Source organism: Dasypus novemcinctus, chromosome 20 (assembly GCF_030445035.2).
Source record: "Dasypus novemcinctus isolate mDasNov1 chromosome 20, mDasNov1.1.hap2, whole genome shotgun sequence".
Taxonomy (NCBI): Eukaryota; Metazoa; Chordata; class Mammalia; order Cingulata; family Dasypodidae; genus Dasypus; species Dasypus novemcinctus.
In genome coordinates, this window is record NC_080692.1 from 49,864,741 (window position 1) to 49,887,838 (window position 23,098).

The following is a 23,098-nucleotide window of genomic DNA, read 5'->3' on the forward strand; positions in this document are numbered from 1 at the left end:
ATATTAGTAGTAACTTCATCAGATGGTCTAACATTGGCAAAAGAAAGTTAATTCTCCAAAAACTAGGGAGGTTTATAAAATATTTTTGTCTCTGTTTTTGGAAAATATATGCTTATTTATTTAGTATCTTAATAGATTTCCAACCAACTGAATCTATTTTCAAAACAGATTATTTAAGAGATTTGGCTTATTTTTCCTTTTTTGGTGACTGTGCCAAAGGTCTGTTTTCTATAAGATGTGTCTGTTTCAACTTACTGTTTTGATTTTGAGTAGTTTATTATCCAAATAGACCTTTAAAAATAGAATATTTACTAAAGAGCTTTTAAATATATGGTCGAGTGCATATTTTTAAATGATTTAGGATTTATAAATAGCACGTAAGATATTATTGAGAACATGTTAAGTATAGCATATAATGCTTTACAAAAAGGGAAGGAACCAAGATGATTATATTCTTAAGCATCTCTAATAAGGAAGCAAGTGGGCGGAGCATCTTGAGAAGCTGCTTTCGCTTCCCTTAAAACAGCATTAATGTCTTTACGTTTAACTGACTGAGGTCCCAGCATTTCCACTGCCCAGCTAAGTTGGTCCAGTGTCTCATGAGTTATTCCTTTTTGTGAGGACCCCCTTGGGATTCTGACTTCCACACTTTGACTTATACCTTTTCATATGAGGTGCGTGAACTTCCTGCGGGCACTTCTTTTATCTTTGAAATTGCTCAGAGTTTCCATCTGCTTTTACTTGACTTGTGGTCTTGAAGATCATGCTTGGCCCATGGGATATTACAGTGTGCCGAGAGGATGTGGAATTTTGTCAGCCAGTGAAATATGTCTGGGTTTTTTTTTTTCTTTCTTTTTTCATCAGCTTTCATACACTCCTCATCCTGGGTGGTCTTCACTAAACTGAATCTATATTTAACAAAAACTGCACCCTCTTTATCATCTTTTATGACTTGGCCTTTTTGGAGGAGAAGGTGTGTGGAAGCAACATCTGAGCCAAAAAAGTAATCTTGGCAGTAAGAAAACATAAAACTGAAAGCTTAAAGTAGTGTTCTATGTGAATGTGCTACAAGATTTACAAATGCTTATTTTGTAGATGCAGGAAAGTATCAGATTTCAGATATGCACAAATGTCAAAGAATTGCTCATGCCAACAGTAGGCTCCAAGTTTTGTCTGTGTTCCCAATGACATTTTTGTTTGTTTTCAGGCGCTCCTGCAGTCTTCAGTTAAGCAACAAGTAGAAGCGATTGAAAAACAGTACATTTCTGCAATTGAGAAACAAGCACACAAGTGTGAAGAATTGCTTAATTCTCAGGTAATAAAAGTACACATCCATTATATATTTATACTTTTCTTCGAACTATCCCCTCCCCTGAGAGCCCTGTAACTATTTATTCAGTTTCATGCCATTTACTTTCCTTGGTGTATTTTGGAGAAAAATATGCTTATGTAAACTCAAAGCTGAAGTTGGGGAATTTTACGATAGACTCAAAATAGAACTAAAAGACTAAAACATGTAGGCTTCCCCAAATTCAATGATAATTCTTACGTTAATTCTGAGTTATAATATTATTTGCCAAATAACAGGCAAAGAGATAACTCTGAAAGTCTTTTGCACTTGAAATGATTTTTAGTGGCGTAAGAGTTATAAATAACATTTGAATTTTAAAGTACTTATGTAAATATACTTGAATAACCTTCTGTTCCATAAAGGCATTGGTTTCTATTTGATATGATTTTTCTGTAGAATTTTTTCTTCTCTTGATTTGGTGTCTTAGAAGGCTTAAGTTATTAGTTGGTTTATATTAAACGTACATAAGCTTGTTGAAGGGCATTTTTGAACATGTCCCATTATAAATCACATACCCAAGAGGTTCCCAACAACCCTTTTGAATAAAATAAAACTTGGTAGGTGGAAATTAAATCAACTTTACTTAAAGGACCTGCATTATATCATGAGGAGGAAACTGATGAAGAATTAGGAAAACAAATTTAGATACAGGATTTAAATGGAGATGCCACAACATACCGTAGGACTGGGGTCACATATATCAGGTATTTTCTATGTTTATGAAGAGGCCCAGAAGAGGAAACATGGAGGGGGTTTTCTAGATTTGACCTAACCTTCTCCCTGTGTTTGGAGCTGAAGCACGAGGCTCTGAGGTAGGAGTCCCTGACTTGGTGAATGATAGGCAGAAAGAAGCTGTGGGACCCTGAAACGGCGTAAGACGTGAGGCGGGGGAGAGGCAGGCTGGACGCTCAGCCCCGGCGACTCCCAGCAGCAGGGGTCTCTGCTAACTCTGCCCCACGGACCCCCAGGCTTGTCCTGCCCTCCTCCCTCGGGCAGGCAGACTGAGAGCGCAGTTGCCATGTGGCACAGCGCCTGTTGTCACCTCAGAGTAGAAGGACACTGTGGGATTTCCTCCTCGTAATCATTTAGTTTGGCCTGCAAATGGCCCTCCCACTCCGAGTTTATACGCCCGTTGCCCACCGAGTCCAAGGGGGCCAGGCAGAGAGAGCCTCCGGGGGCTCGGAAGGAGGAGAGCCGAAACCAGCTTGGTGAACTGCAACAGTAGACCATACTCTGTGCCGTGGTTACCAACTATCCGCAGTCTCTGCCTCACAAGTGAAATTTACTAATCCCACCCCGTGGGAGAAAACCTGAAAGTCCTGTTCAGCCACAGCCTCAGCCTCCAAAGTCCAGGCTCTGGCATGATACCTGGGGAATGTATGCTGCCCTCTCTACATTATCAGGTCCAGATAAGTCCCCCTGCGATCTGAAGACCTAGAAACCAAAGTTATTTATCCCCAATGTAGCCCACAATTGGGGATGGAAAAAGGTGGGGTATTTACTGTAAACAATCCCTGGGAAAGGTGAAACCCTTTGGAAAGTCCCTGGGCAGATTAAAGAAGATTCTGTGCCTTGGGGATACGATTGCTCTCTGATTTTCTGTGTTCTCTTTTCAGAGTTGAGGGACAGGGGCCATATGCATTGCTCTCCATGGTCCTTGGCTCCACTCCCTGGGAGGCTCTTCATTTTCCAGTATCTTTGGTGGCTTTAGTTTACGTGGGTATTGGAGACCATACTGTTTCTCAGCTTATTTACTGTCCATAGATACCTGTGGGCCCAAGGGTCATTTTAGGTAGTGATTAGTTACAGTCTTGGGTCCTTTGTTTTCTTACCTGTTTTATGAAAGTCTGATCCAGTTGTCAAAACCATACCCAGAGAGAACCAGCAACATGGAGGTAGAGTAAGGAGCTCCTAGAGTTGGCTCCTGCTACAGGGCAGTTCGTAAACACCCAGAGCCCTCTGGAGCTAGCTGAAGTACCTGTTTGGGGGCTCCAGGAGACCAGAAGAGCATCCTGCCATATCCTTGAAGGAATGGAAGGAGGATACTGCCCATCTGCAGAGAAAATTTTTAAGTAGAGCATGCCATGCCTTGGAGGCTAGTGCCCATCCTCCACTGGGGGCACAAGCCACCTTGGGAACTGTTCTACATCTGGAATTGGAGGCTACACCTCCCAAAAACAAGGAAGGAATAGATGGTTGGGCACCAACTTCAGCTACTGATGAGTAAGTTCAGCGGCCTAAGTATAATCCTGAGAACAGCTAAAGATTGAGCCTGTCCAAGTCAGAAGGAGGCCAGTAACTGCCATCTTAACTCTGTGCCTGGCACAAGGGGATGCAAGGAGGACTGAAAATCACCATGCTGGTGGGGACTGGCTTCTTTCCATCCAGATCAGAAGCCAGGACTGAAAATCATAGTGATGGTAGGAACTGGTTTCTTTCACCCAGATTGACCTGCAGCCCCAGCCTAGGCATCAGCCCCACCTCTGGCAGGGAGGAGGCCTACCCAGGTAACTGCAGGTACATTAGGCTGGCCCTGAAAATCGGAAGTCTGCCGGAGCAACTGTGGTCATCTTGGGCCTGCAGCACATAGATTCCTGCCCACACAGCAGCTCCATCCCTGCACCAGGCAGGGGAGAAAGGGGCGTGAAGCCTCATCAGTCTCTCTGGGCAGCCACAGTCTAGGCCTGCACGACTTGGATTATTCCACACAGCTGTGGCTCTGTCCTACCCTTGGCAAAGGAGAAAGTTGGGAGAAGCTTCATTGGTCCCTGGGGAAATGAGGGCAGCTTGAGCCTCCAGAGCTTAGAGCACCAATTACATCCTTGGTTCCTATTGCACAATCAGCAAGGGAGAAGGGCAGGAAGCCCTAAACTAAAGAGAAAAACTGCACCAAGAATACTCTACTAAGCCAGATGCCAAGACTCCCTACCAAAAATTACAATCCACACCAAGAAACGGGAAGATATGGCCCAGTTAAAGGAACAAGATAAGCCTCCAGATGACATAAAGGAGTTGAGACAACTAATCATGGATATTCAAACAAATTCCCTTAATAAATTCAATGAGATTGCTACATAGGGATGTTAAAAGACATTGGATGAGCACAAAAAAGACTTTGAAAGCATATATAGAAAAATAACATATCTTTTAGGATTGAAAGTTACAATAAATGAAATTTAAAAAACCATTAGAATCGTATAATAGCAGATTTGAGGAGGCAGAAGAAAGGATTGGTGAGCTTGAAGAAATGGCCTCTGAAAGTGAACATACAAAAGAACAGATGAAGAAAAGAATGAAAAAAATTGACCATATTCTCAGGGAACTAAATGACAGCAAAAAATATGCAAACATACATGTCATGGGTGCCTCAGAAGGTGAAGAGAAGGGAAAAGGGGCAGAAGGAATATTTGAAGAAATAATGGGAGAAAATTTGCCAACCCTTTGAAAGACATAGATATCCATGTCCAAGAAGCACAGCATACTCCCATCTGAAAAAATCCTAACAGACCAACTCCAAGACACATACTAATCAGAATGTCAAATGCCAAAGGCAAAGAGAAAATTCTGAGAATAGCAATAGAAAAGCAATGCATATAGCGTATAAGGGATTCTCAGTAAGATTAAGTGCTGATTTCTGGGTTGGGGGAAAATACTTGATTAGTAGTAATATTTTGACAGTGTTCTTTAATCATTAGTTTAAAGGTTTAACAACAATGCAAGGTATTGGCGGTAAGGTGAGTTATGAGAGTTGTACAATGCTATGTATGTTTTTTGGTAAATTCACAACTATTACTATACACTTATTGTTTGTTTATGTATGAGTGATATACTTCTGTAAGTAAAGAAAAGACAGAAAACAAATGCTGCAGAGGATGAGGAGAAATAGGAACATTCCTTCACTGTTGGTGAGAATGTAGAATGGTGCAGCCTCTGTGGAAGATAATTTGGCAGTTCCTCAGGAAGCTAAATGTAGAACTGCCTTATGATCTGGCAATCCCTCTACTAGGTATATATCCAGAAGAACTGAAAACAGTGACACAAACATACATTTGCACACTGATGTTCCTGGCAGCATTATTCACAATTGCCAAATGATGGAAACAAAGTGTCCATCAGCCAATGAATGGATAAACAAAATGTGGTATATACATATGATGGAATACTGTGCTATTATAAGAAGAAATGAATTTGAGACACATAAGATAACATGGATGAATCTTGACGTCATTCTGAGTGAAATAAGCCAGACACAAAAGGACACATATTGTATGGTCTCACTAATACGAACTAAATACAAAGAGCAAACACATGGAGTTAAAACGTAGTCTCTAGGTTACTAGGAGCTAGGATGAGGGCTGAGAAGTGGTACTGATGACTGATGTACGTAGAATTCTTAATTAGCTTGACTGTAAAGTATGGAAATGGATAGAGTTAATGGTAACATAGTGAGTCTATAAATGGGATTGCGGCTGAAAGGCATAGTTTAGGGATGTAAATGTCAATTGAAAGAAAGCCAGAGAATAATCTAGAGACTGAATACCATAGCGAACCTGCAGGTTGATGAGGTTTATGGTTAATAGTACAAATGCAAGAGTGTTCTTCTGTGAACTAAAACAAATGAATGTCACTGTCACAAAGTGGTAAGAATATAGCAATGCATGGGGAAAATGAAATTAACGTCAATAATATTATATTCTTGCATCAGTGTCAAAGAAGGTATTATATTGACGCTAAGGGTCAATAATGGGTTATGGGATTTTTTCTTTTGTATTAAGAAAAATTTTCAAAGTTTTACTGGGGCAATAACTGCACAACTCTGATGAAAGTTTAGAGCAACCAAGTGTATACTTTGAATAGAATGTAAAAGGCATGGAACTGTATACTACAGTGAGCCATGTAGTGGAAAATGGACTGTGGTTAATAGTACAAATATGAGAGGTTCTCTCATGAACTATAACAAATGGACAATACTAATACATGGTGTAGTACTAGGGGGGTATGGGAAAAATGTACCAAATGTATACTATGGACCATAGTTAGTAGCAATAGTCTGATGATACTCTTTGATGATCTGTAACAAATATTCCACAGCAATGTAAAGTGTTGGTGGAGGGATGATTTATGGGAATTCTGCACATTATTGCATGACTGTTTTGTAAGCTCACAACTTCTCTAATTAAAAAATATGTTAAATTAAAAAAAAAACACAAAAAAAACCATACCCGTAGTTATTTTAGAGATTTATTTCCTTGATTTAATGTATTTCTCTGCTTTCTACCCCTATATTTACCTGTCTGCAGATAACTTCCACTTATTAAACCCTATGGTCTTTTTTTCCCTGAACCATTTAGTCCAAGTAAAAGTGTATACCGGGCAATCACAGCTTTATTGAGTCTTTGCTTAAAGTCACTTTAACCCATTGAGTTCTTAGCAGTCAGTGTGAGAAACATGTCCTTGGTTTAAGACTTGCGGCATAACTGAATTTAATTGACCTTTTTTGTGCAAAGTTCTTCTCAATGTTTTCTAAGTTGACATTAAGAAGTGTGTGTCCTTGCAAGTCCCACAATTCTGGACATTTACTATTTCTTGTAATTCAAAGCTTGAGAATGTGACTTATATGAGCTTGTCTTTTTCTGATAATGCTTTGTCAAAATAGCTAACAGCAACCATCTCATATTTTTAGAATAGTATTTTCCAGGGTCTTCCCTGAAAGCTACAACTTTTAGATACATTGCTTTCTTCCTTTTCAAAGATGACAGTTTTACTAAATGTCTGCCATTGCATAGAATGGATTGCCATTTTTCCAGCCTCTAAAAGTAGTTTACTTGTTGCCTGCTCACCTTGCCCCTAAACCAGTACCGCATCACAAGTTTTCTGTTATGGCAGCATACAAATTCTAATAACAGTTTCTGAATTAGTAAGGATGGTCTAGGTTATGCTGCAGTAACAAAAAGCACAGAATATTAAAGTATAAAAACTAGAAGGTTTTTTCTTGTTAATATGATATGCCCATTGATGGTTGGCTGGGTGCTTCATTTTTTATCTCACTGCAAAACAAAAGCTGATGAAGCATTTGTATTTTGGAACATTGTCAGTCATGATGATAAAAGGAAAGAAAGCAATTAAATACCCTGGCCTGAAAGCGTCATCTTTAGTTTTTGCTCACAATTTCTTGACTGAAACACCAAACCCTTGACTGCAATCCTATCATGTGCCTGGAAACAAGTAAACAAATATTTGGTAAAGAGCACTTGAAACTATATCATAGGACATTTGGAGGATCATACATAGTATGGTGAAATGCCTTTTTTTTTTAAGTAACTTTTAAAAAATTTTTATTTTATTTATTTCTCCCCACCCCCTCATTGTTTACACTTGCTGTATCAGTTCATCTGTTTTTCTGTGAGTCACTGGGAACTGAACCTGGGACCTCCCTGCTTTGTTGTGTCTCTCATCATATTTTCTTCCTCGTGTTTTTTGTTGCATCATCTTGCCATGCCTGCCTGTTGCATCAGTTCATTCTTTCTCTCTTCTTCTTCAGGAGGCACCAGGGACTGAACCGTGGGCTTCCCTTGTGGGAGCTCAGTTACTTGAGCCACGTCCACTTCCTGATGAAATGCTCTTTCAGCAAACTAAGTATAAAAAGGAAATATGATTACTAGATAAAATCATGTAAACTGTAGACATGGTTATCCAATGTCTTTATTATTCAATTATTATTCAAATTATATTTCTTGAGGTGCCACTTGAATCTTAAAATAAGTAAATTTGGGAGTGGATGTGGCTCAACAGTTGAGCACCCGCCTTCCACATGGGAAGTCCCAGGTTCTATTCCCACTGCCTCCTAAAGAAGACAGAAAAAAGAAAGAGCAGACAATGAGCAAAACAAACAATAACAGCAAAAAACAACGGGTAGACAATGAGCAAAGACAACCAGCAAAAACAATGAGCAAAAGAGAAAAAAAAAATTAATAGAAAAACAACACAAAGGAAATGATGCTTTTGAGAAAGTTATGAACTTAGTAGCTGGATGGTTCCTTAGAAATCTAGTTACACTTTTTCTTCTTATTTTTTAATTACGATTTTAAGGGAAACACAAGTTAAGTAGCACTGAAGCAGAGTAGTTACAAGCATGTGCTCTGGAGTTAGACTATCTGAACTGATTCCTGATTTTGTCACCTAACTCTGATAACTGAGGCAAGTCCCTTAACCTTTCCCTTTGTTTTATTCTAAAAATCATACATGAGAAATTCCTACCTCATAGGATTGTTACGTGACATCACGTTGCGTAGAGCTTAGAATAGAGCCTGGCACACTCTAGCTGATGAATGATATTGGCTGCATCTTTGTTATCTTTATTAGATGACAAATACCTAATGATTGGCCAAGATCATTTGGCTGGCTAGTATGAGAACCAGGGCTAGGATTCAGGTATCCAATTTAGAGTCTGTAAAGAAAGGCTGTTTATTTGTAGTTCATATTTTGTCTCATGATTGATACCTGGACTAGCCAAAGGGGTGCTAATGTGAAGTACCAGAACTGTTGGCTTTTATAAAGGGTATTTATTTGGGGTAGAAGCTTATGGTCACAAAGCCCTGAAGAGTCCAGCTCAAGAGGTACTTTCTCACCAAAAGTCTGTTGCCACGTGTTGAGGCAAGATGGCGGGTGATGTCTGCAAGGGTTCAGCCTTCATCTTCCTCTTAAGGCTCCATGGTCCCAGCTTCTTCTGATCTCAGCTGTAGGCTGGAATAAGGCTCATCTCTCTCCCTGGGCTCATTTCTTTCCCAGCTCAGCTGCTTTGTTCTCTGCACAAGGTCATCTGTAGACCATCAGGCTCATCTCTCTTCCTGGGGCCTCTGCCATGTCTAATGACAGTCTCTCTTCCTCTGTGTTCCTATTCTTCTCTGTGTCTGTGTATCTACTTCCGTGTGAGAATGTGTTTTATCAGTCCACTAAGGGGGTGGGGATTCATCGCTAAGTTGCACTCATATCTAATGATATGACTCAATCAAAGGAAGGCTTAATCTTAACATAATTTAATCAGACATCTCAGCTAACTCTAATACAATCAAAGGGTTATCACACCCAGAGAAACAGATCAGTTTCCAAACATAATATCTTTTTTTGTAATTCATAAATAATATCAAACTGCTACAATATCAGAGAAGTTAACTTTTATATATTTAAATAAATGTGTTGGGATTACTGCTGTATATGAATGCTTGATCAACTTTTGGTCTCTTATTTAATGAGGGCCTTTGATATGATAGGCAGTTTTGCTGGGTTCTAGGGATACAACAATGAGCAAGACGTAGTCTTTACTTCTAGTAAGCAGGAAAGACAAATTATATAATTGCAAAAGAATATGATAAGTTATTATGGAATAAACAGTTATGGAAGAATACATTAAAGGAGTACATAACGCTTCCTTTTGTATGGGGTAAGAGAATCCTTACTGAAGTATTGTTGAGTTCTCTCAGGGTTTGTGCGTCTAAGTGAGATCAAAACTAAGAGTTTAGCAGGAGAAAGCAGATGAAATAGTGTATTCATAATCCTTTAGTTGAGGGAGTATAAACGCTAGGGTTGAGGCTAGCATGACAAATTGCGGCGGCTTGCTCGGTCGGTAGAGGTGGGGTCTGGCTGCGGACGAGGGGTCGGTCCAGCTTTGGACGAGGGGTCGGTCCAGCTTTGGACGAGGGGTCGGTCCCGCTTGGGACGAGGGGTCGGTCCCATTTGGGATGAGGGGTCGGTCCGGCAGCAGACGAGGGGTCGGTCTCACAGGGGTTGCGCGGTTTGGCTGACGGGGTCGCCCGGCGAAGCCGGCGACGAAGGGGTCGCCCGGAGAAGCAGGCGACGAACTGGGGACAAGGGAGGCCAGGCCCTTGTCAGGGGCTCTCAGGACTGGAGGGCGCACGGCGGAAGAACTACCGCGGAGACAAGGTAAACACGCAAGTCCACTTTACTGAGGGAGAGGCAACAGTTTTATAGGGGCTGGGGAAGGCTGATTGGTCGAAGCCATGCCCTGTTCTGATTGGTTGCCGGCGAAAGGTCAGTGGGAGGTACTGGACGGGGGAGGGGTGGTGGTTAGGGATTGGCTGTCGCTGTTGCTGGGGGAAGTGGCAGGGTTTAGGGATTGGTGGCTGCTGTTGCTGGGGTAGAGGGCAGACTTGAGTTTCCCGCCCACGCCTGGCTGTTGCTGCTGTCAGGGGAAGGGAAAAGGGCGGGCTGGATTTTTCCGCCCTGCGCCTGCACAGGGAGAAGGAAGAAGGGTGCCGCCCCACAGGCATCGTGTGGCGCCATCCGGGAGGAGGGGCGGCTGCGGAAGCATGGCTGCCGAGAAGGGGAGACCCGAGGGCACTCTGCGCCCATGCCGAGCTCCCTTCAGGGGTGGCGGTGAGTCCGACCAGCCACCCTATTATGGGGGCAGCGGCTTGGCCTGCTGCGGCCGCTCCCCCGCCAGGCCAGCAAACCACACTTCAGCCCGAGGGGTGACCGCAACAAATGAACGATGTTTATATGCCATAGGATAATAAAGGACCCAGTCTGCCACATTAAGAAGATTAGACATTGTCTGACAGGAAATTAGGTGCTATTAAGAGGCATTAATTAGAGAAATGACATTTGTTCAGATTTGCAATTTTAGATATATTCCTCAAGAGATTATAAAAATGAATTGATGGAAAAGAGCGTTAGAAACACTTAAATCCATTCAAGCAGCTATTATAGTTATCTAAGTAGAATGTTGGACCAGAGAGTGGGACCAGAACTGCCTTTTATGGGTGACGTGAGTCAGTCCCCAACAGTAGGAATAGAGAGATTTTGATGGTTTTGAGGGAAATTAATAGAACAGAAATGAATTGGTGGGAATATGAGCAGCAGTATATGCTGACTGATAAAAAGAGATTTTATAGTATATATAAAACCCACATGTACATGTACAATTACATATATTACATATGTATATTATAGTATGTGTATGCGTATAATATGTGTGTGTGTCTATGTATAGTATTTATCTGGATGGTACCCAGATTTCTGGTTTAGGTAATTCACTGAAAGAAGGAGCTCAAGACATGGAGCATGTTTAAGGTTGGAAATTGTAAGTTTGGGCATGCTGAGTTTTAGTTCCTGTGGAATAGTCAGTGTAAACCTCTAGCAGACAGTTGGATTAGAGACTCGGAGCCGTGAGAATGCTGGTAATGGGTGAATTTGGAAGCTTAAGTATATAGATAATCATTCCAAACGTGGGGATGGATGAGGTCAGGGAATGCATGGAATGAGAAGATACTCTATCTAGGGCCCAAGGGACCTCAATATATAAGGGATAGCCTAAGAAAACTCTTGAGGGAAACTGAAGTATTTTCAGTACTTTTGGCTATATGCTTAGAAATGGAATTGCTAGGTCATATGGTAATTCTGTATTTAACTTCCTGGGAAGCCACCAGTCTGCCTTCCACAGCAGCTGTACCATTTTACATTCTCATCAACAATGAGTCAATGTTTTTGTTTCTCCACATCCTTTCCAACGCTTGTAATTTTCTGTTTTTTTAATAGAAGCAATTCTAGTGGGTGTGCAATGTTATCTCATTGTAGTTTTTTTTTTTTTTTTTAGATTTTTATTTTTTACTTATTTAATTCCCCCCCTCCCCTGGTTGTCAGTTCTTGGTGTCTGTTTGCTGCGTCTTGTTGTCTTGTTTCTTTGTCCGCTTCTGTTGTCGTCAGCGGCACGGGAAGTGTGGGCGGCGCCATTCCTGGGCAGGCTGCTCTTTCTTTTCACGCTGGGCGGCTTTCCTCACGGGCGCACTCCTTGCGCGTGGGGCTCCCCCACGCGGGGGACACCCTTGCGTGGCAAGGCACTCCTTGCGCGCATCAGCGCTGCGCATGGCCAGCTCCACACGGGTCAAGGAGGCCCGGGGTTTGAACCGCGGACCTCCCATATGGTAGACGGACGCCCTAACCACTGGGCCAAAGTCCGTTTCCCTCATTGTAGTTTTGATGTGCATTTGCCTAATGGCGAATTTTGTTGAGCGTCTTTCCATGTGTCTTTTGGCCATTTAAATTATCTCTTTGGACAAAAGTCTGTTTAAGTCTTTTGTTTAAGTCTGTTTAAGTCTGTTTAAGTCATTCTTTAAGTGGTTTGTTGTTTGCCTTTTTGTTGAGTTCTGGGATTTCTTTATATATTCTGGATATTAAATCCTTAGCAGATATTGTTTCCAAATATTTTCCCCCATTCTTTAAGTTGTAATTTTGCTTTCACTCAAAACTCTTGATGAACAAAAGCTTATAAATTTGATGTGGTCCCATTTATCTATTCTTGCTTGTAATTTTGGTGTAAAGTCTAAGAAGCCAGTACCCAACATAAGCTCTGGAAGATGATTGCCACGTTTTCTGCTAGGTGTTTCATAGCTATGGTTCTACATTTAGGACTGTGACCCATTTTGAGTTAATTTTTATATATGGTGTGAGGGTAGGGGTCAACTGTCATTATTTTACATGTGGATATCCAGTTTTCCCAGCATCATTGGTTGAAGAGACTCTTCTTTCCTCCATTGAAAAGACTTGATCCCCTTGTCAAAAGTCAATTGATTATAGATACAAGGGTTTATTTCTCAACTCTCAGTTCGATTCCATTGCTAGGTATAACTATCCTTGTGAAAGTAGCAAGTTGTTTGCTTACTGTAACTTTGTAATAAGTTTTAAAATCAGAAAGCTTTAGTCCTTCACCCTGATTGCTTTTCAAGGTGATTTTGGTCATCTGGGGTCCCTTACTCTACCATATGACTCATGATTGACTTTTCCATTTCTGCCAAGAAGACTGTTGGAATTTTGATTGGGATTGTGTTGAATCTATTAATTGCCATGGGTGGAATTAATATGCTAATGATGTTTAGACTTGCAGTGCATGAACACGGAATGCTCTTCCATTTATTTAGGTCTACTTAATTTTCTTTAACAGTGTTTTGTATTTTTCCTTGTTCAAGTCCTTTATATCCTTGGTTAGATTAATTACTAGATATTTTATTTTTATAGTTGCTATTGTGAATGGAAGTCTTTTCTTGATTTCTTCTGATTATTCATTGACTGTGTATAGATACACTGTTGATTTTGGGGTGTTGACCTTGTACCCCATCACTTTGTTGAATTTGTTTGAGTTCTAGGAGCTTTGTTGTGGTTTTTTCAGAATTTTCTTTGTATCATGTCAAAATATCATGTCAAAACAGGAAAGGTTTTACTTTTTAGTTTATAATTTGGATGGCTTATACTTCTTTTACTTGCCTAATTGTTCTGGCAAGTAGAATGGTAAATTACAGAGGTGACAGTGGGAATCCTTGTCTTCTTCCTGATATTAGAGGGAAAGCTTTCACTCTTTTGCCATTAAGTATGATGTTAGTTTGGGCTTTTCATAAATGCCCTCTATCAGGTTAAGGAAGTTTCCTCCTATTTCTAGTGATCTAAGTGTTTTTATCAAGAAAGGGTGCTGTATTTTATCAGATGCCTTTTCTGCATCTATTTAGATGATCATGTGGTTTAATCCTTCATTCTGTTTAAACCTTCATTCTGTTTACATTAGTCGTTTTTCTTATCTTGAACCAAACTTGGTATGGTGGTTTGGAACTGTATGTACTGCCGAAAATCACTCTCTTAAAGCTAATTCCTTCCTGTGGGTGGTAACCTTCTGTAGGTAGGGCTTTTCGAATACATTACTTAAGGTATTGCCCGTGGTGGGTCTTAATCTTCTTAGCGGAGTCCTTTATAAATGAGATGGGTGTGTATATATGTATGCATCCATCTATCTATCTATATATATTCAGAGAGGGAGAGAGAACACGCACACCACAGAAGCAAGAAGCTGAAAGCAGTGAAACCTGGAAGGGAAGGGAGAGACCATCAGGTGCCACCATGTGGCAGAGGAGTCCAGCGGTGCTGGCAAATGGTCCAGGGGTAAAGCGCGATGGTGCCTTGATTTGGACATTTTTCTCAGCCTTGAAACTGTAAGTTTGCAAGCTAATAAGTTCCCACTATTAAAAGCCTACTCACTTTATGGTATCTGTTTTTAGCAGTTTAACATACTAAAACACTTGCATACCAGGGATAAATCCCACTTGGTCATAGTGTGTCTTTCTTTTAATGTGCTGTTAGAATCGGTTTGCTGATATTTTAAGGATTTATGCATCTGTAAGAGATACTGCTTTGTAGATTTCTTTTCCTGTGATGTCTTTACCCTGCTATGGTATGAGGGTGATGTTGACCTTGTAAAATGAGTTAGGGAATGTTTGCTCCTCTTCAAAATTTTGGAAGAATTAGTAGAAATGGAGTCGAGTCATCTTGGAATGTTTGGTAGAATTCCCCTGTAAAGTCATCTGGTTCTGGGCTTTTTTTTATAATAAAGTTTTTGGTTACTGATTCAGTCTCTTTACTACTTTGCAACTACTTTACTACTTTACTACTACTTTACAACTAAAATTTGTTGAGATCTTCTAGTTCATCTTTTTTTTTTTTTTAAAGATTATTTTATTCATTAATTTCACCCCACCCCCTTGTTTTTTGTCCTTCCTGTGTCTGTTCACCTTCCTTGTTCCTTAAGGCAGCACCAAGACTGAATCTGGGGCCTCTGACGTGTGAGGAAGGTGCCTAATCATGTGATCCACCTCTGTTCCCTGCTTTGTTGTGGCTCTCGTTATGTTTTCCTTCTTGTGTCTCTTGTTGCGTCATCTTGTTGCATCAGCTTTCTGTGGGCTTTGTTGGGAGGCACCAGGAACTAAACCAGGGACCTTCCATGTGGTAGGCAGGAGCTTAGTTGCTTGAGCCATATCCCCTTCCCTTCTTTTTCATCTTGAGTCAGTGAAGATATTTTGTGTGTTTCTAAGAATTTGTCAATTTCATCTAGATTATATAATTTATTGACATATAGTTAGTTTTTCATAGTATCCTCTTATAGTCTTTTTTATTTTTGTGGGTTCTCTAGTAATGCCCCTTTTCATTTCTGATTTTCATTATTTGTATCCTTTCTTCTTTTCTTCATTAGTCTAGCTAAAGGATGGTCAGTTTACTGATCTTTTCAAACAGCAAACTTTGGATTTTTAAAATTCTCTTTATTTTTGCTTTTTTATTTCATTTATCTTCACTCTAATCTTTATTTTCTTCCTTGTGTTCACTTTGGGTTTAGTTTGTTCTTCTTTTCAACACTGTCTTCACTGCATCCCATAAATTTTGGTATCTTGTATTTTCATTTTCATTCACCTGAAGATAATTTCCTAATTTTGCCTCTGATTTCCTCTTTAACCCTTTGGTTGTTTAAATGTATGTTTTTTAATTTCCACATATTTGTGAGTTTTCCATTTCCCCCTCTGTTACTGATTTCTAACTTTATTCCTTTGTGGCCAGAATATCCTTTGGATGATTGCAGTACTTTTGAATTTATTGAGACTGTTTGGTGAACCAACATATGGTTTATCTGGGAGAGTGATCCTTGTTCACTTGAGAAGAACATAGATTCTCTTTTTGTTGGGTGATGTGTTCTATATATGTTAGGTGTAGTTGGTTTGGTGTACCCCATACTTTCTTACTGATCTTCTAATTCGACGTTCTGTCCATTATTAAGAGCGGTATCTTAAGCTCTTACTGTTAACATGCAACTATTTGTCCTTTCAGATCTCTCAGTATTTCCTTCATAAATTTTGGGACTCTACTGTTAGATGCATATACATTTGTCATTGTTACATATTCCTGTTGAATTGTCCTCTTTATCAGTCTGTAATGACCATCTTTGTCCCTCCTAAATGTTTTTGACTTACTGTCTATTTTATACAGTATTGGTATAGCCACCCTAGCTCTCTCTTGGTTACTCATTGCATGGTATATTTTTTTCCATCCTGTCACCCACAACCTACTTTTATCTTTGCTTTCAATGAAAGTCTCTTGCAGACAGCATATGAATGGGTTATACCTTTTTATACATTCTTTCAGTCTCTTCCTTTTGACTGGAGAGTTTAAACCATTTTTATTTAAAGTCTCTACTTACAATACAGTACTTTCACCTGCTATATTGCTATTTAGCCTTTGTTAGTCTTTTACCTTTTTGTTCCTCATTTCCCTTTTATAATTATTTGCTTTCTTGTGTTTTACCAGATTGCATGCTCTATCATTCTATGTGGATATGTTTTTCATGTGTTTTCCTTGTGGTTACTGTGGAGTTAAAATTTAACATCTTAAACGTATGAAAACTATGTTTGGTTTGATAGCAATTTATCTTCAATAACATGCTCATTGTAAACTCTTTTTATATCCCCTGTCCTCCCGTTGTTTTTATGTACTTGTCAATGCTTACATCATTGCGTGTTATGTGTCCAAAATCCTGGATTTATCAATACTTTTTATGAGGTTGCATTTTACCACCCGTAGGCAGTAAGAAGTGGTGTGTATACCAAACAATTCAATACAATAAAACTGGCATTTATAACTTCCCAAATGATTAACATTTTTTAAACAAGTCAATATTTTGATGCATATTAATAAAGCATACAATTCATCCAAAGTGTACAATCAGTGGTATTTGGTATAATCACATAGTTGTACATTCATCACTTCAGTCATTATGAGAGCATTTTCATTATTTCAATAATAATAATAATAATAATGAGACAAACAAGTAAATTCCTCACCTCTCAATCTCTCTCTGTGTCCCTCATGGTACATAGCTGGTGTTTCTGGCTCTTTTATTCAGAGTGTATATTCCATTGCCTTTAGTAAACCACAGTGTAGTACATTCATCATCTCAAAATTTAGAACAATTTAAGTACTCCAAAAAGAAAGACTCCTTCCTCAGACCTGTATAACCACTAATATCATTTCATCTTAAAGATTTGTTTTTATTTATTTCTCTCCCCTCCCCCCCCCCATTGTCTGCTCTCTGTGTCCACTCGCTGTGTGGTGTTCTGTGCCTGCTTGCACCCTTGGTGGCACCGGGAAACTGTGTCTCTTTTTTGTTATGTCATCTTGCTGCGTCAGCCCTCTGTATGCAGCACCACTCCTGGGCAGGCTGTACTTTTTCACATGGTGCGGCTCTCCTTGTAGGGCACACTCCTTGCACGCGGGGCTCCCCTACGTGGGGTACACCCCTGTGTGGCAGGCACTCCGTGCGCGCGGCAGCTCTGCTCGTGGGCCAGCTCACCACACAGGTCAGGAGGGCCTGGGGATCGAACCCTGGACTCTTCCGTATGGTAGGTGTATGCTCCATCAGCTGAGCCATGTCTGCTTCCCTCATTTCATCTTTATAAATTAATTTACATTTTATGTAAATGGAAGCGTACAATATGTAGTACTCTGTGTCTGATCTCCTTAGTATGATTTTTTTTGTCTGATATTAGCATTTTGTAGTATTAACTTATATTTAACCTTCAAAGAAAAACGGTTTTTATATTTCACATGATATTTTATATATCACATAGATTTATTTCACAATAGGGCATTCGTACAGCATTTGTCCTTTGGTGTCTGGCTTGCTTCACTGAACATAATGTCCTCTAGGTTCATCCATGGTATCATATGTTTCAAACTTCATTTCTTCTTATTGTTGTGTAATATATCATCATGTATGTATACAACAATTTGTTTAGCCATTCATCAGTTGATGGACACCTGGGCTTCCAACTTTTCGCAATTGTGAATAATACTGCTACGAACATCGATATGCAGATATCTGTTTGTGTCACTGCTTTCAGTTCTCCTGCGTATATACCTAGCAATGGTATTGCCAGTACCACGGGCAAGTCTATATTCAATCTCTGTAGGAACTGCCAAATAGTTCCTCCACAGTGGCTATACCATTCTACATTTCCACCAACACGGAATAAGTGTTCCTATCTCCCTATGTCCTCTCCAACATTTAGTTTCCTGGCTTTTTAATAGCAGCCAATCTAAAAGATGTAAAATGATATCTCATTGTAGTTTTGATTTGCATTTCCCTAATCGCTAGTGATGTTGAACATTTTTTCATGTGTTTCTTCGCCATTTGTATTTCTTCTTTGGACTGTTGTCTTTTCAAGTCTTTTGACCATTTTTAAATCGAATGCTTAGTCTTTCTATTATTGGGTTGTATGATCTCCTTATATATAATGGATATTAAATGCTTATCAGATATGTGATTGCCAAATATTTTCTATTGAGTCAGCTGCCTTTTCATCCTTTTGACAGAGTGCTTTGCGGTGCAAACCCGTTTAATTTTAAGGAGGTCCCATTCGTCAATTTTTTCTTTTGTTTCTCGTGCTTTGCATGTAAGGTTTAAGAAACTACCACCTACCACAAGATCTTGAAGATGTCTTCCTACATTTTCTTCTAGGAATTTTATGGTTGTTGTTTTTGTATTTAAATCCTTGATCCATTTTTAGTTAATTTTTGGATAATGTGTGAGATAAGGATCTTGTTGCTTTCTTTTGGATATGGCTCTCCAGTTCTCCCAGCACCATGTGTTGAAGAGACTGTTCTGGCCCAGCTGGGTAGGCTTAACGGCCTTGTCAAAAATCGCTTGACTGTAGATGTGAGGGTCAATTTCTGAGTTCTCAATTCTGTTTTGTTGATCATTCTGTCAGTCCTTATGCCAGTACCATGCTGTTTTTACCACTGTAGCTAAGTAATATGCTTTAAAGGCAGGAAGCGAGAGTCCTCCAACTTGATTCTTCTTTTTAAAGACATTTTTGGATATTTGGGGCCCCTTACTCTTCCAAATAAATTTAATTATTGGCTTTTTGATTTCTGCAAAAAGGCTGTTTGGATTTTTTTGGGGCATTGAATCTATACATCAGTTTGGGTAGAATTGACATCTTAATGATATTTAGTTTTCCAATCCATGAACATAGAATGTCCTTCCATTTATTTAAGTCTTTTTTGGTTTCTTTTAGCAATGTTTTTAGTTTTCTGAATATAGGTTGTTTATATCTTTGGTTAAGCTTATTCCTGAATATTTGATTGTTTATGTCACTATTAGAAATGGAATTTTTTTCTCATTTCCTCCCATAGCAAATGCTATTGATGTCTGTGTATAAACCTTGTATCCCACCACTTTGCTGAATTTGTCTATTCTAGTGTTGTTTTGGATATCTCAGAGTTTTCTAGATATAGCACTGTGTGTCTTCGGCAAATAAAGTTTTACTTCTTCCTTTACTGTTTGGGTGCCTTTTATTTTTGTCTAGCCTAATTGCTCTAGCTAGAACTTGTAGCACAATATTGAATAATAATGGTGACAGTAGGCACCCTTTTCTTTTTCCTGATTTCAGTGGGAAAACTTTGTCTTTCTCCCTTGAGTATAATGCTAGCTGTAGGTTTTTCATATATGCACTTTACCATATTCAGAAAGTTTCCTTCTATTCCTGTCTTTTGGAGTGTTTTTATCAAGAAAGGGTGCTGTAATTTGTCAAATGACTTTTCTGCACCAATTGAGAGGATCATGTGATTTTTCTTCTTCAGTTTATCAATGTGGTTTATTACACTAATTGATTTTCTTTGTCTTGAACCACTCTTGCATACCTGGGATAAAACCCACTGATCATGGATTTTATTTTTTTAATGTGCTTTTGGATTCTGTTTGCAAATATTTTGTTGAGGATTGTTGCATCTATATTCATTAGAGATATTGGTCTGTAATTTTCTTTTTTCATAATATCTTTATCTGGTTTGGTATTAAGGTGATGCTGCCTCATAGAATCAGTTTGGTAGCATTCTTTCCTGTTCAGTTTTTTGGAGCAAGGTCGGTATTAGGTCATATTTGAATGATTGATGGAATTCACCTGTGAAGCCATCTGGTCCCAGGCCTTTCATCTTTGGAAGATTTTTGATGACTGTTTCTATCTGTTCACTTTTGATTGGTTTGGTGAGGTCTATTTCTTCTAAAGTCAGTGTAGGTGTTTCATGTGTTTCTAGGAATTTGTCCATCTCATCTACATTTTCTAGTTTTTTGGCATACAGTTGTTCATAGTATCCTCTTACGGGCTCTCTCATTTCTGTGGGAAAAGTGGTAATGTCCTGCCTTCCATTTCTGATTTTATTTGTGTCTTTCTTTTTTCTTTGTCTGTCTAGTTAATGTTTTGTTAATTTTGTTGATCTTCTCAAAGAACCAACTTTTGGTTTTGTTTATTCTCTCTGTTGTTTTTTTGTTCTTGATTTCATTTATTTCTGCTCTGATCTTCACTATTTCTTTCCTTTGGGTTGGTTTGGGATTAGTGTGCTCTTCTTTTTCTAGTTCTTCTAGGTGTGCTGTTAGATCTTCTATTTTAGCTCTTTCTTCTTTGTTAATGTAAACATTGAGGGCTATAAATTTCCCTCTCAGCACTGTCTTTGTGGTATCCCATAAGTTTTCATATGTTGTATTCTCATTTTCATTTCATTCAAGATATTTGCTGAATTCTCTTGCAGTTTCTTCTTGACCCACTGATTGTTTAATAGTGTGTTGTTTAATCTCCATGTATTTATGAATTTTCCCTTTTTCCATCCATTGTTGATTTCCAGCTTCATTCTGTTATGGTCAGAGAAAGTGTTTTGTATAATTTCAATCTTTTTAAGTTTATTGAGACTTGTCTTGGGACCCAATATATGGTCTATCTTTGAGAAGGATCCATGAACACTTGAAAAGAATGTATATCCTGCTGTTTGGGGGTGCAGTGCTCTATTTAATGCTCTATACATTATACCTAGGTGTATTAGTCAGCCAGAGGGGTGCTGATGCAAAATACCAGAAATCTGTTGGTTTTTATAAAGGGTATGTATTAGGGGTAGGAGCTTGCAGTTACCAGGCCATAAAGCATGTTACTTCCCTCAGCAAAGTCTGTTGCCACAAGTTGGGGCAAGATGACTGCCAACGTCTGCCAAGAGTTCAGGCTTCTTAGGTTCCTCTCTTCCTAGGGCTCAGTTTCTCTCTAGGCTCAGCTGCTCTGCTCTCTCCACAAGGCCTGCTGTAGACTGTCAGGTGAATGGCTCTGTCTCTCTCCCTGGGGCTTCCACCACGTCTAAAGAGCCGTCTTTAGTCCTCTGTGTTCTTCTCCTGTGTGTTCACTTCCCAGGCTCCAGCTCAAAAACTCCCTACTCTGTCCTTTGCCATGTCTTTTCTCTGTAAGAAAAGTGCCCTACTGATGTGGCCCAATCAAAACCCTAATCGTTATTTAATCAATTAAAAGTGATACATCTGACAGATGAGGTTACAAACATAATCCAGTAACTCTTTTTGGAATTCATAAGCAATGCCAAACTGCTACACGAGGTTACCTTTTACCACAGGTCTTTATTTCCTTATGCTGCCTTGAGCTACTGTCTAGTGTCCTTTCCTTTCAGTCTGGAGAAATCCCTTTAGACCTGCTTGTGGGGCAGGTGTAGTTGTGATGAACTCCCTCATCTTTATTTATCTGATAATGTCTTAATCTCATTCTCATTTTGAAATAGCCTCATGGGATATAGAATTCTTGGCTGGCACTTGTTTCCCTTCAGCACTCTAAGGCAGCACTGCCTTTTTGCCTCCTTGGTTTCTGATGAGAAAATTTGATATCTTCACTCTTTTGTTCCAGATTAAATTTTCCTCTGTGTATGTGTGTGTGAATAAAAACTCGCCTCTCTTTCAACTCAAAACTATTCTAGATCGATTTTATCAAGTGGACAGAGTTTTACACTGTTACCAGCTGGGTTTTGATATCAGCTTATATAGCTTTAAATGTATATAGAAATGTAGAGAGTATTTTGTTCAAAATACTTTTTGTTTTATTTTCCCTATTTTAAAGGTGTAATATCATTAGACAAGTATTTCTTTGACACCAGTTTGTGTCAGATACTCTGTTGTGAGCTGGAGATTATACTGACTCTCAAGTACCATATACAGTTTCATGCCCTAGAAGTTGGCATGTTCTTCAGAAAATGAAAGGTAAAGGAAAAAGAAAAAAACATGGAGTTCCACCACTTAACCTCTATAAACAATTTATTCTAGTTCCCACCAGTTTTTTCCTTTTCCCACACTTGTGATTACAGATTTTATAACATCTTGTTTTCACTTTACAATATCACAGGTGAGCTTTTATTCAGTGAAGGCGAGCGTATTTCATTAAATATTTTAATTCGAATATCTGCCATTTTAGAGTGATTCATTAAAACAACTTGAATGTACAAATGTATTTTTAGTTCTTAACCTACATTTTAGTAGCTACTTCCTATTGTAGGAAGCTTACGTTTATTTCCAATTTTTCACCAGTATACTTAATGCTGCAAGGAATAATTTTGCCTGTATTTTATTTTCCTTTTTTGCATTATCTTTGTATAGATTTGTAGAAGTGAAATTATTAATGACTTGCAAGAGCCTGTTATTATTGCTGTTGATTTTATTATCAACTATTTAAAACATTTTAATATATGCTTAGAAAATTCTGAGTGTGTATAAATTTATAAATCACGAGCAGTATCATAAGTTATTCATTTTGTTTTTGCCAACACTAAAAAAAAATACTAATTTGATAAGTAAAATTGTTAGGTTTGTAAATTTGTATTTCTTTGCTTATCTTTAAGGTTCAACATGACTTTTTAGGGAGGCTTAAGTCCTTGTCATGCCTTTCTAATTTGCCTATAGTGCTCTGTATTCCTTGTCTATTTGAATTTTTTTTCAACTGTTAGTGTAGTACTTAGGAGTGCTGGAAACCTGTTTTTCATGATACTTTTATGTCTTTTACCACTTTAAGACTTGCCTTATGCTTAATGTAAATCATAAGATTTAATAATTTA

At 38.9% G+C, this 23,098-nt stretch overlaps 1 protein-coding gene across 11 annotated transcripts in view; it reads left to right on the plus strand.

Moving 5' to 3' along the window:
• The window catches only part of CCDC91 (coiled-coil domain containing 91), a 316,675-nt gene that overhangs the window by 184,790 nt on the left and 108,787 nt on the right, over window positions 1-23,098 (plus strand). For 10 of the 11 annotated variants that reach the window (XM_058282985.2, XM_071210236.1, XM_058282989.1 and 7 more), the window contains one exon: window positions 1,208-1,315. The exons of the other annotated variant lie outside the window; for it this stretch is intronic. In XM_058282985.2, coding sequence (XP_058138968.1) covers window positions 1,208-1,315 — 108 coding nt within the window. The remainder of the gene's footprint in view (window positions 1-1,207; window positions 1,316-23,098) is intronic. 11 annotated transcript variants of the gene reach the window in all.